General features: G+C 48.3%; 2 protein-coding genes across 2 annotated transcripts; one reads left to right on the forward strand and one right to left on the reverse strand.

Annotated features, from left to right (window-relative positions):
* Window positions 1-1,539: 1,539 nt before the first annotated feature.
* Window positions 1,540-3,076, reverse strand: dnajc30b (DnaJ (Hsp40) homolog, subfamily C, member 30b). The gene has a single exon (XM_055894983.1). The coding sequence runs from the start codon at window positions 2,891-2,893 to the stop codon at window positions 1,568-1,570; it is 1,326 nt and encodes a 441-aa protein (XP_055750958.1). The 5' UTR covers window positions 2,894-3,076; the 3' UTR covers window positions 1,540-1,567.
* Window positions 3,077-3,202: 126 nt separating this feature from the next.
* Window positions 3,203-9,036, forward strand: bud23 (BUD23 rRNA methyltransferase and ribosome maturation factor). Its single transcript, XM_055894984.1, has 12 exons — window positions 3,203-3,357; window positions 3,602-3,639; window positions 3,817-3,912; window positions 4,034-4,116; window positions 4,704-4,800; window positions 4,973-5,069; window positions 5,661-5,711; window positions 5,980-6,065; window positions 6,432-6,477; window positions 6,561-6,622; window positions 7,159-7,248; window positions 8,052-9,036. The coding sequence occupies exons 1-12, from the start codon at window positions 3,310-3,312 to the stop codon at window positions 8,104-8,106; spliced, it is 849 nt and encodes a 282-aa protein (XP_055750959.1). The 5' UTR covers window positions 3,203-3,309; the 3' UTR covers window positions 8,107-9,036.
* Window positions 9,037-13,949: the final 4,913 nt, after the last annotated feature.

A 13,949-nucleotide genomic window follows, 5' to 3' on the forward strand; every position in this document is an offset into this window, starting at 1 on the left:
TAGAGACTAGTGTACTACTACAGAGGTAGAGACTAGTGTACTACAGAGGTAGAGACTAGTGTACTACTACAGAGGTAGAGACTAGTGTACTACTACAGAGGTAGAGACTAGTGTACTACTACAGAGGTAGAGACTAGTATACTACTACAGAGGTAGAGACTAGTGTACTACTACAGAGGTAGAGACTAGTGTACTACTACAGAGGTAGAGACTAGTGTACTACTACAGAGGTAGAGACTAGTATACTACTACAGAGGTAGAGACTAGTATCCTACTACAGAGGTAGAGACTAGTATACTACTACAGAGGTAGAGACTAGTGTACTACTACAGAGGTAGAGACTAGTGTACTACAGAGGTAGAGACTAGTGTACTACTACAGAGGTAGAGACTAGTATACTACTACAGAGGTAGAGACTAGTATCCTACTACAGAGGTAGAGACTAGTGTACTACTACAGAGGTAGAGACTAGTGTACTACTACAGAGGTAGAGACTAGTGTACTACAGAGGTAGAGACTAGTGTACTACTACAGAGGTAGAGACTAGTGTACTACTACAGAGGTAGAGACTAGTGTACTACTATATTCCACAATCCTTACAACACGGTAGTCCCTGGCCAAACTTCACAATAGAACTATCTTAAACCAGTGCCAAGAATCAGACCGGTCGTCTCACATGATGAACTCTGACTGGACCAATAGAAACAGGGATGAACTCTGACTGGACCAATAGAAACAGGGATGAACTCTGACTGGACCAATAGAAACAGGGATGAAGTCTGACTGGACCAATAGAAACAGGGAGGAAGTCATCATCCCAGATCTCTATAAACAACATTCAGTTGTGTCATTATAATTTACTATTTTATATTCAATGTATTATTATCATCTTCTTGTTCTTGTATATGAAGTAAATGTTCTGCACTCTGTCATGTATTTTATGTTTTGTGTTTTGCAGTCCAGTCCAGTCCAAGCTCCTCTCTGTCCTGGCACCCCAATGTAGAACCATCTTCCCCCTGAAGCCCTTCCCATCATATTGTAAATAGCCCCCCCCCCCCACCTGATAGCTACTGCATTGAGGAAAAGTGTACTTACTATGCCTGTGATATGTCATTGTCCCACCTAGCTATCTTAAGGTGAATGTACTAAAAGGTCCCTAAATCCCTAAAAGGTCAATGGAAATGTGTTGACCCCAGGAAGAGTAGCTGCTGCATGTGCAACAGCTAATGGGGGATCCTACTTAACTACCTAAATCATCTCTGTATAAGACAACTGATTGTCGTTTGAGTTTTTAGAATAGCTTGGCCATGTATGTGTGGCTATAATCAGTTGTGTAGGACAGAAGTAGGCTGAAGCCTGGTATCAGTCCTGATTACGACACTATGGAGAGTAGGGCCCATTAAAACCACATCACTTTCTACGCTGTTCTTGTTAAAAGTCAACGGTTTGCTGTGAAAATAACCTGGGCAGAGAGAAATTGAAACATTGTGTGAAACACTTGAAGCAACCACCTGTCCAGAAACAGAACCTCGACAGATAGGTAGTTACAGATTGGTTTATTTCTATTTCAGGACCTAGTGATACTGAAGAAGATGAGCCCTCCCATGGCCAACAGCACCCCTACAGTAATCTCCAACATCTTCCCCAGCTTCCACTGCTTATAATCCTGCTGCTGTTTCTGCTGGTACTGGGCCCTTCTGGCCCTCAGCTCCTTCTCCCTCTGCAGCTGCTCTCCATAGTGAGCCTGGAAGAAGGCATCAAAGTCAAACATGGCCTTCCCTCCAACGTTGGAGAACCGCCGGGACCTCTGCTGTTGTTGATACTGCTGTGGACCAGAGGCTCTGTTGCTGGAGGTGGCCTCCCGGTCCGAGGGTCTCCCGGCCCCCTGGACGTCTGACCCACTGAGGATGCCGCGGTCGTACTTCCTCCTCAGGGCCATGCTCCCCAACACGCTATAGGCCTCGGTGATATCAGAGAAACGCTGGGTGGCTTCCTCGTTGTCGGGGTTCTTGTCTGGGTGGTAGATGAACGACTGCTTGTAATATGCGGTCTTTATTTGGGATTGGGTGGCGCTTGGGGACACTCGGAGGATGTCGTAGTAGGCCGTTCTGCTCCTGTGAAGAGGCGGGAAGTCTGACTGGTTGTTTTTGCTCCTCCAGCTGTAAGCCCTGGTGAAGACCTCTGGGTGAGGTCTAAACCGGCCTGACTGCTGCTCTGCCAGGTTGAGCATGACCGTGCTGAATGCTCGGAGCTGCCGAGGTGACCCAAAGATTTCAGGGTGTAAAGTGGCCATGACAACACCTCTGCTATTCCAACACATCATCCTGTGCACTGTTACTAAGTTACCCTGGGACAGAGGCTGTACACTGGGCCACAGGTACAAAGGTGACCGTCTGAGCTCACTATCCTGAACAGTTGCTAATTTGATAGCGGGTTTAGCATTAAAGTCTAATAAAAGCAAATCACTACTTGACCAAAGTAATGTCCCATACCCCAGTCTGTTCTCATGTTTTAGCCTAGAAAGTATTTGATCACTGTGCTCTATCTCCGTGCATTCCAGTGCATTCTCTTTCAGGTTTTTACGTTCAGGTTCCCAGGAACTCGCCTGACTGTCCCTTGTTGACACCGGATGACATTCGTAAATCCCTTGGCCGGTTACCTTGACTTTACAGGTTCTGGCTCCAATTATAGAGGTTGCTGCTGCTGCTACTACTGACATCGTTTCGTGTGGCCGATCTTCGGCGCAGGGGATGGAGTGAGTCGGTGCGTTTCTGATAGCTGAAAATCTGTAAACTCCGCTCCCCAATCTCCGACTGACCTCCGCCATTCTCCCGTAGCAGCAGGTACAGCGGCCATGGAGAAATGCCAGAAGCGAAGAAGACAGGGGTGGCATCCGGTAAAATGTACAGCAGACCAATGAGAGAATATATAAATGGGATGTGGTCACAAAACGTATTCTGTCATCCAATCATATACGAGGAATTGAGGTTTAACGTTCTCAAATATCGCCTCTTCCTCTCTGATGTGATGGTCTTGTGCAAATTAATTTTTCGTAAGCTTTAAAATTGTGTTTAGATATGCATTTCAATCAATAGGCCGTTTAGGTTGTTGAAGTCCTTTCTGATAGTATTGTTTTTTCCCCCAACTATGCGACTGTCTCTTTAAATTACGTGCGCCTTTCCTTGTCGCTGAAATACTACGTCACACTTACATGTGGAGCCTCAGTTGTAGCCAGACATCATAACAACGTTTAAGCTTTTTGGTTTAAATTGATCATTCGTAGATATCTTGTAGGTAACTAAATTAGACATGACCTCAAGTTGTCGAAGACCCGAGCATATGGCTCCGCCTGAAATTGTTAGTATGATATTTTCTGTGTTTTTTAAAAAAAAGACAGACGAGAGCTAGCTAACGTTAGCCGCATTAACTGTAAGAAAACACACGTTTGCTAAGTTAGCTAGTGATCTGTTCCAAAATACCTACCTAGCAAGTGAATAGTGAAGTTTATTTCATTATGTGGACAACATTTCCCCGACACATCTTGTGTTTACCTGCACGCAGCACTTAACTTCCTGTGTTTTGATTTCTGCTCGTTCTGCAGTTCTATAACGAAGAGGAGGCCAAGAAATATTCTCAGAAGTGAGTGCGGGTTTGACAATGACCGCCTATGGCGAATCACTATGTTTGAATACAAATCGTTGCATTTTTACCATTTACATACTGACCAGAGGCTGCGCTTGATGGAATCTCTTTGAGACAGTAGAATGTAATATGATTCAAGGGTAGCTAAGTAATCAACTGTTCAATGATTTCCAGTTCTCGGATTATTGAGATCCAGAGCCAGATGTCTGAGAGAGCTGTGGAGCTGCTGAACCTGCCAGAGGACCAGCCCTGTTTTCTGCTAGATGTAGGGTATGTGTACCAGCCAGGGGACTGCTGAGGGCTCTCATTAATGTAATGGGTCTGGGTAGGAGAACAAAACAACATCAAAGCTACTTTAGACTGAGTGTGTCTATATAACTTGTCCCATCAGGTGTGGCTCCGGGCTAAGTGGGGACTACCTGTCAGAGGAGGGACATTGCTGGGTTGGAGTGGACATCAGCACAGCCATGTTGGGTGAGTGGGCATCAGCACAGCCATGTTGGGTGAGTGTGGTTGAGTGGGCATCAGCACAGCCATGTTGGGTGAGTGTGGTTGAGTGGACATCAGCACAGCCATGTTGGGTGAGTGGACGTCAGCACAGCCATGTTGGGTGAGTGGACGTCAGCACAGCCATGTTGGTTGAGTGTGGTTGAGTGGACATCAGCACAGCCATGTTGGGTGAGTGTGGTTGAGTGGACATCAGCACAGCCATGTTGGGTGAGTGTGGTTGAGTGGGCGTCAGCACAGCCATGTTGGGTGAGTGGACGTCAGCACAGCCATGTTGGGTGAGTGTGGGTGAGTGGACATCAGCACAGCCATGTTGGGTGAGTGTGGTTGAGTGGACATCAGCACAGCCATGTTGGGTGAGTGTGGTTGAGTGGACATCAGCACAGCTATGTTGGGTGAGTGTGGTTGAGTGGACATCAGCACAGCCATTGATGTCATTCCTGGTGCAAAAATATTGCATTCATATTTAGAGATGGATCAGCAACCTGAAATATAGCAGTCAATATTTGTTTGTTGTGCTCCGCCGTTGACCAGTGCTGTGTCCTTGTCTCTAGATGTAGCGCTGGACCGGGAGGTGGAGGGAGACCTTGTGTTGGGGGATATGGGTGAGGGATTGCCCTTCAGGCCTGGGACCTTTGATGGTTGCATCAGGTAAAGAGCTTGTGCTTCCTGTCCTGTAAGAGACCTGAGATCTCTACTGAGAAATTACTATTGATGGACTTGTCAAGACTGAGTTAGTAATGTCTCCTTCTGTCTGTCTCCACCCTTCTCTTTCTACTTTTCGTCTGTGTCCTCCCCTACCTCTCTTTGTCTCATCCCTCAGTATTTCTGCTCTCCAGTGGCTCTGCAATGCTGACAAAAAGACTCACAGCCCCCACAAGAGGCTCTACACCTTCTTCAGTACACTCTACTCCTCCCTGGTGAGATCCCTAGTGACCTCGGTCCAATCTAACTCCTCCTCCCTAGTGACCTCGGTCCAATCTAACTCCTCCTCCCTAGAGACCTCGGTCCAATCTAACTCCTCCTCCCTAGAGACCTCGGTCCAATCTAACTCCTCCTCCCTAGTGACCTCGGTCCAATCTAACTCCTCCTCCCTGGTGACCTCGGTCCAATCTAACTCCTCCTCCCTAGTGACCTCGGTCCAATCTAACTCCTCCTCCCTAGTGACCTCGGTCCAATCTAACTCCTCCTCCCTAGTGACCTCGGTCCAATCTAACTCCTCCTCCCTAGTGACCTCGGTCCAATCTAACTCCTCCTCCCTAGTGACCTCGGTCCAATCTAACTCCTCCTCCCTAGTGACCTCGGTCCAATCTAACTCCTCCTGCCTAGTGACCTCGGTCCAATCTAACTCCTCCTCCCTAGTGACCTCGGTCCAATCTAACTCCTCCTGCCTAGAGACCTCGGTCCAATCTAACTCCTCCTCCCTGGTGACCTCGGTCCAATCTAACTCCTCCTCCTTGGTGACCTCGGTCCAATCTAACTCCTTGTGTTATTGTCCCGTATCTTTTTAGTCAAGAGGAGCCCGTGCAGTGTTTCAGCTTTACCCAGAGAACTCTGAGCAGGTACAGTGATATTAAAATAGTTTATTCAAGTTAATCTCCACAGAAACATGCCGACACACTCCGTGACACCTGATATCCACTCCTGACCTGTAGTTGCTCCTCTCATCGGTCTACTTATATTTATACTAAATGTTGTTCTATTTTATGACACCTTTATTACTTTACTACTTTTTACTATTGTTATTATTAAGAGGTGAACCTGCCAGCCAGCGTTTCAGTGTACACCATGTCTGCTGTGCATATGAATAATAGACTTGACTCTGTGCAGCTGGAGCTGATTACATCCCAGGCCATGAAGGCAGGCTTCAGTGGAGGCATGGTGGTGGACTATCCTAACAGCACCAAGGCCAAAAAGTGAGTCTAACCTGGATTGGTAGTCACCATAGAAATTTAACCAATAGAACAGGCCTCTCCAGTTAAGTCAATGATGGCATAATGAGTCAATGATGGCAGATTCTATTTCTAGGGTCATCAGTTGGTGGTCATACTAAAAACACACACACACACACACACAAACCCATGTCCTTCTGGTACGAACACTCACACTACTGACTGCTAGGAACTACTTTATTGAGGAACGGTTTTACTTACTATGACTGTGATATGTGGTTGTCCCACCTAGCTACTTTTAAGATGAATGCACTGAACTGTAAGTGGCTCTGGATAAGAGTGGCTGCTAAATGACTAAAACTGTCATTCTTCTCTGATTTTCCCCATCAGGTTCTTCCTGTGTCTGTTCGCTGGGTTTTCAGGAACACTACCCAAGGTGAGGAAAAGAATAAGGGTCCATTTGGAGAGACTGTTGTCTTGAATGATGAACGCTGATGATTTGTGTTCCCTGTGTTTCAGGGGTTAGGGTCAGAGACAGTGGACAGGGGCGTCCCAAGTCAAGTCCAATTCACAGGACAGAGGTAAAGAAATAACTTCCTCAACTTTAGAAGTGTTGTAATGATTGTTTACCACCATTATGAGTCATTAATCAATGCATTAACATAGTTGGCTAGATGGCATTTGGACAGGTCCCAGAGATACAGAGGGCTGTCTTCCTGCCTGATTAAAGTTACTGGCCGGCAGCTTTTCCTCCCTCTGACATCACGTGATGTAGCAGATGGGGATATGGGAAACTCAGTCCTCAGCCTGAAGTGTCTCCACTTGCTCGTCCAAATAGGTAGCTTTTCTGTGTCTCGACTGGGTAAGACACTTAAGGGGGGTGATCCTGTGTGTTTGCGAGACAGAAGTCCTTGTTTGGAGCCTTGGTATGAGCCGAATCAGGAGGAAATGGCTTAGCAAGCAGTGTGACATCCTTTACAATGACACTGATCACATCTGTCAGAAGACACGGAGCTGATTTGAAGATGAAATATGTAAAACATATTGATTAGAGCTGAGGTGTCTCAATCCCTTCCTGTGTCTGCTGCTGGTCATTTCCTGTTTGTCTTTTGTACAGATCTCGCTTTAAGAACATGAAGGGCAAGTCTGCAAAGAAGGGAAAAGACTGGATCCTAGAGAAGAAGGAGAGGAGGAGAAGACAGGGCAGGTATGTACCCCTCTGTCTCATTGGGCAGGGATCCTGGCTACTCTGTCTCATTGGGCAGGGATCCTGGCTACTCTGTCTCATTTGGGCAGGGACCCTGGCTACTCTGTCTCATTGGGCAGGGATCCTGGCTACTCTGTCTCATTTGGGCAGGGATCCTGGCTACTCTGTCTCATTTGGGCAGGGATCCTGGCTACTCTGTCTCATTTGGGCAGGGATCCTGGCTACTCTGTCTCATTTGGGCAGGGATCCTGGCTACTCTGTCTCATTTGGGCAGGGATCCTGGCTACTCTGTCTCATTTGGGCAGGGATCCTGGCTACTCTGTCTCATTTGGGCAGGGATCCTGGCTACTCTGTCTCATTTGGGCAGGGATCCTGGCTACTCTCATTTGGGCAGGGATCCTGGCTACTCTCATTTGGGCAGGGATCCTGGCTACTCTGTCTCATTTGGGCAGGGATCCTGGCTACTCTCATTTGGGCAGGGATCCTGGCTACTCTCATTTGGGCAGGGATCCTGGCTACTCTCATTTGGGCAGGGATCCTGGCTACTCTCATTTGGGCAGGGATCCTGGCTACTCTCATTTGGGCAGGGATCCTGGCTACTCTCATTTGGGCAGGGATCCTGGCTACTCTCATTTGGGCAGGGATCCTGGCTACCCCGTCTCATTTGGTCCTGTACAGGTCAACATTTGTACCATGCATTATGATGTTCATATAGCTTACCAACCCATTTGGAGGAAGCCATCAGGCTCTGTAACACAACGTCTCTTAACGTCTTCCCTCTGTGGTGTGTTTTTGTCTCCCAGGGAAGTCCGAGCTGACACAAAGTACACTGCCCGGCAGAGAAGACCTCACTTCTAAACCCCCAGTCAGTCCTGTGTGTTCCAGCATGGAGGTTCACACTCATGGAGTACTACTGTCTTTCCTGTGTGACCAGAGGAGCTGTGACCGGCAAGATTTAGACTCAAATGGACTCAAATCAATCCTACTCACTAAAAAACGGGTGGATTAAAATCATATTTCCCCCCATTTATAAATTGACGATTGTTTTCTTCCAGGAGTTGTCTATCAATGGAATGGAAATTAATTCATGTAAATTTGAGAATGCGATTCCCACCCACGCTGGTGACTACCAGTTGCTGTGGTTACCTAGACTGGTTGCTAGGCTTTTATTTAGCTATAACATTCCTAGACGGGCCAGTTTCTGTCCAGAGGATTGGGACCGTTTCCTAGAGAGGGGCCAGTTTCTGTACTTTCCACTCCTTGTGGTGTCATGTGCCACTGGAGCATAAGGAGTGGAAAGTTGTAGCTGAACAGAGACTGGCCACCAGTCTAATGCTTATCTTGCCCCCTATCCTCTGGACAGAAACTGTCCCCTGTCCTCTGGACATAAACTGGCCCCTCTAGGATATGGCCCCTATCCTCTGGACATAAACTGGCCCCTCTAGGATATGGCCCCTATCCTCTGGACAGAAACTTGCCCCTCTCTAGGACATGGCCCCTATCCTCTGGACAGAAACTGGCCCCTCTCTAGGACATGGCCCCTATCCTCTGGACAGAAACTGGCCCCTCTCTAGGACATGGCCCCTATCCTCTGGACACAAACTGGCCCCTCTCTAGGACATGGCCCCTATCCTCTGGACAGAAACTGGCCCCTCTCTAGGACATGGCCCCTATCCTCTGGACAGAAACTGGCCCCTCTCTAGGACATGGCCCCTATCCTCTGGACAGAAATGGCCCCTCTCTAGGACATGGACCGGTAGACTGCAAATAAAATATTCCCCTCTCTGATCTTGGACCCATTCTTCTGGACTATATAATTCCCCATCAATCAGCATATTCTACAGTATTTTAAAGCTGCTTTTTGGGGCAACTATCTGAATTCACATAGAAAAGTGAGTTATAGATCTGTCGTTCTCATTGAAAGCAAGTCTAAGAAGCTGTAGATGTGTTCTATACGCACTATTTCTATGCTTCCTGTTAAGTTTTTTGGTTTTGCATGTTTTGGTTTTGTAAAACCAGCTGAAGATGTAATATTTTTGGTTCTTGAAAATATAATTCACAGCGGTTTAGACACAATAATTAAAATCTAATGTTATTTATCACATGCTGAATTCAACAGGTATAGTGCTCAATTACAAGCCCTTAACCAACAATGCAGTTTTAAGTGCTAAAGTATTTACTAAAGTAAATAATAATTAAGAGTAACAATAGCAAGGCTATATACAGGGGGTACCGTTTAGTAATGAGACTATATACAGGGGGTACCGTTTAGTAATGAGACTATATACAGGGGGTACCGTTTAGTAATGAGACTATATACAGGGGGTACCGAGTCAATGTGCAAGGGTACCGATTAGTTGAGGTAGTATGTACACCACCGGTCAAAAGTTTAATAACACCTACTCATTCAAGGGTTTTTCTTTGTTTATAACTATTTTCTACATTTGTAGAATAATAGTGAAGACATCAAAACTATGAAATAACACATATGGAATCATGTAGTAACCAAAAAAAAAAGTGAAATAAATCGGAATATATTTGAGATTCTTCAAATAGCCGCCCTTTGCATTACATTTTTACATTTAAGTCATTTAGCAGACGCTCTTATCCAGAGCGACTTACAAATTGGTGCATTCACCTAATGACATCCAGTGGAACAGCCACTTTACAATAGTGCATCTAAATCTTTTAAGGGGGGGGGGGGGGGGCAGAAGGATTGCTTTATCCTATCCTAGGTATTCCTTGAAGAGGTGGGGTTTCAGGTGTCTCCGGAAGGTGGTGATTGACTCCGCTGTCCTGGCGTCGTGAGGGAGTTTGTTCCACCATTGGGGTGCCAGAGCAGCGAACAGTTTTGACTGGGCTGAGCGGGAACTGTACTTCCTCAGTGGTAGGGAGGCGAGCAGGCCAGAGGTGGATGAACGCAGTGCCCTTGTTTGGGTGTAGGGCCTGATCAGAGCCTGAAGGTACTGAGGTGCCGTTCCCCTCACAGCTCCGTAGGCAAGCACCATGGTCTTGTAGCGGATGCGAGCTTCAACTGGAAGCCAGTGGAGAGAGCGGAGGAGCGGGGTGACGTGAGAGAACTTGGGAAGGTTGAACACCAGACGGGCTGCGGCGTTCTGGATGAGTTGTAGGGGTTTGATGGCACAGGCAGGGAGCCCAGCCAACAGCGAGTTGCAGTAATCCAGACGGGAGATGACAAGTACCTGGATTAGGACCTGCGCCGCTTCCTGTGTGAGGCAGGGTCGTACTCTGCGGATGTTGTAGAGCATGAACCTACAGGAACGGGCCACCGCCTTGATGTTAGTTGAGAACGACAGGGTGTTGTCCAGGATCACGCCAAGGTTCTTAGCGCTCTGGGAGGAGGACACAATGGAGTTGTCAACCGTGATGGCGAGATCATGGAACGGGCAGTCCTTCCCCGGGAGGAAGAGCAGGTCCGTCTTGCCGAGGTTCAGCTTGAGGTGGTGATCCGTCATCCACACTGATATGTCTGCCAGACATGCAGAGATGCGATTCGCCACCTGGTCATCAGAAGGGGGAAAGGAGAAGATTAATTGTGTGTCGTCTGCATAGCAATGATAGGAGAGACCATGTGAGGTTATGACAGAGCCAAGTGACTTGGTGTATAGCGAGAATAGGAGAGGGCCTAGAACAGAGCCCTGGGGGACACCAGTGGTGAGAGCGCGTGGTGAGGAGACAGATTCTCGCCACGCCACCTGGTAGGAGCGACCTGTCAGGTAGGACGCAATCCAAGCGTGGGCCGCGCCGGAGATGCCCAACTCGGAGAGGGTGGAGAGGAGGATCTGATGGTTCACAGTATCGAAGGCAGCCGATAGGTCTAGAAGGATGAGAGCAGAGGAGAGAGAGTTAGCTTTAGCAGTGCGGAGCGCCTCCGTGATACAGAGAAGAGCAGTCTCAGTTGAGTGACTAGTCTTGAAACCTGACTGATTTGGATCAAGAAGGTCATTCTGAGAGAGATAGCAGGAGAGCTGGCCAAGGACGGCACGTTCAAGAGTTTTGGAGAGAAAAGAAAGAAGGGATACTGGTCTGTAGTTGTTGACATCGGAGGGATCGAGTGTAGGTTTTTTCAGAAGGGGTGCAACTCTCGCTCTCTTGAAGACGGAAGGGACGTAGCCAGCGGTCAGGGATGAGTTGATGAGCGAGGTGAGGTAAGGGAGAAGGTCTCCGGAAATGGTCTGGAGAAGAGAGGAGGGGATAGGGTCAAGCGGGCAGGTTGTTGGGCGGCCGGCCGTCACAAGACGCGAGATTTCATCTGGAGAGAGAGGGGAGAAAGAGGTCAAAGCACAGGGTAGGGCAGTGTGAGCAGAACCAGCGGTGTCGTTTGACTTAGCAAACGAGGATCGGATGTCGTCGACCTTCTTTTCAAAATGGTTGACGAAGTCGTCTGCAGAGAGGGAGGAGGATTCAGGAGGGAGGAGAAGGTGGCAAAGAGCTTCCTAGGGTTAGAGGCAGATGCTTGGAATTTAGAGTGGTAGAAAGTGGCTTTAGCAGCAGAGACAGAAGAGGAAAATGTAGAGAGGAGGGAGTGAAAGGATGCCAGGTCCGCAGGGAGGCGAGTTTTCCTCCATTTCCGCTCGGCTGCCCGGAGCCCTGTTCTGTGAGCTCGCAATGAGTCGTCGAGCCACGGAGCGGGAGGGGAGGACCGAGCCGGCCTGGAGGATAGGGGACATAGAGAGTCAAAGGATGCAGGAAGGGAGGAGAGGAGGGTTGAGGAGGCAGAATCAGGAGATAGGTTGGAGAAGGTTTGGGCAGAGGGAAGAGATGATAGGATGGAAGAGGAGAGAGTAGCGGGGGAGAGAGAGCGAAGGTTGGGACGGCGGGATACCATCCGAGTAGGGGCAGTGTGGGAAGTGTTGGATGAGAGCGAGAGGGAAAAGGATACAAGATAGTGGTCGGAGACTTGGAGGGGAGTTGCAATGAGGTTAGTGGAAGAACAGCATCTAGTAAAGATGAGGTCAAGCGTATTGCCTGCCTTGTGAGTAGGGGGGGAAGGTGAGAGGGTGAGGTCAAAAGAGGAGAGGAGTGGAAAGAAGGAGGCAGAGAGGAATGAGTCAAAGGTAGACATGGGGAGGTTAAAGTCACCCAGAACTGTGAGAGGTGAGCCGTCCTCAGGAAAGGAGCTTATCAAGGCATCAAGCTCATTGATGAACTCTCCAAGGGAACCTGGAGGGCGATAAATGATAAGGATGTTAAGCTTGAAAGGGCTGGTAACTGTGACAGCATGGAATTCAAAGGAGGCGATAGACAGATGGGTAAGGGGAGAAAGAGAGACTGACCACTTGGGAGAGATGAGGATCCCGGTGCCACCACCCCGCTGACCAGAAGCTCTCGGGGTGTGCGAGAACACGTGGGCAGACGAAGAGAGAGCAGTAGGAGTAGCAGTGTTATCTGTGGTGAGCCATGTTTCCGTCAGTGCCAAGAAGTCGAGGGACTGGAGGGACGCATAGGCTGAGATGAGCTCTGCCTTGTTGGCCGCGGATCGGCAGTTCCAGAGGCTACCGGAGACCTGGAACTCCACGTGGGTCGTGCGGGCTGGGACCACCAGGTTAGGGTGGGCGCGGCCACGCGGTGTGAAGCGTTTGTATGGTCTGTGCAGAGAGGAGAGAACAGGGATAGACAGACACATAGTTGACAGGCTACAGAAGAGGCTACGCTAAAGCAAAGGAGATTAGAATGACAAGTGGGCTACACGTCTCGAATGTTCAGAAAGTTAAGCTTACGTTGCAAAAAATAAATAAAATAAAAGATCTTATTGACTAAAATGATATAGTACTGCTGGCTGTTGAAGTAGCCTGGCTAGCAGTAGCTGCGTTGTTGAAAGTGAAGCTTTGCCTTGATGACAGCTGTGTGTATGTTATCCTGTGTGTATGCATGCGTCTGTGTCTCTTCACAGACCTCACTGTTCCATAAGGTGTATTTTTGTATCTGTATTTAAAAATCTAATTTTACTGCTTGCATGAGTTACTTGATGTGGAGCATCATGTAGTCATGGCTCTATGTAGTACTGTGCACCTCCCATAGTCTGTTCTGGACTTGGGGACTGTGAAGAGACCTCTTGTGGCATGTCTTGTAGGGTATGAATGGGTGTCTGTGCTGTGTGCCAGTAGTTTAGACAGACCTCTGGTGGCATGGTCTTGTAGGGTATGAATGGGTGTCTGTGCTGTGTGCCAGTAGTTTAGACAGACCTCTGGTGGCATGGTCTTGTGGGGTATGAATGGGTGTCTGTGCTGTGTGCCAGTAGTTTAGACAGACCTCTGGTGGCATGGTCTTGTAGGGTATGAATGGGTGTCTGTGCTGTGTGCCAGTAGTTTAGACAGACCTCTGGTGGCATGGTCTTGTAGGGTATGAATGGGTGTCTGTGCTGTGTGCCAGTAGTTTAGACAGACCTCTGGTGGCATGGTCTTGTGGGGTATGAATGGGTGTCTGTGCTGTGTGCCAGTAGTTTAGACAGACCTCTGGTGGCATGGTCTTGTAGGGTATGAATGGGTGTCTGTGCTGTGTGCCAGTAGTTTAGACAGACCTCTGGTGGCATGGTCTTGTGGGGTATGAATGGGTGTCTGTGCTGTGTGCCAGTAGTTTAGACAGACCTCTGGTGGCATGGTCTTGTAGGGTATGAATGGGTGTCTGTGCTGTGTGCCAGTAGTTTAGACAGACCTCTGGTGGCATGGTCTTGTAGGGTA

Source organism: Salvelinus fontinalis, chromosome 33 (assembly GCF_029448725.1).
Source record: "Salvelinus fontinalis isolate EN_2023a chromosome 33, ASM2944872v1, whole genome shotgun sequence".
NCBI lineage: Eukaryota > Metazoa > Chordata > Actinopteri > Salmoniformes > Salmonidae > Salvelinus > Salvelinus fontinalis.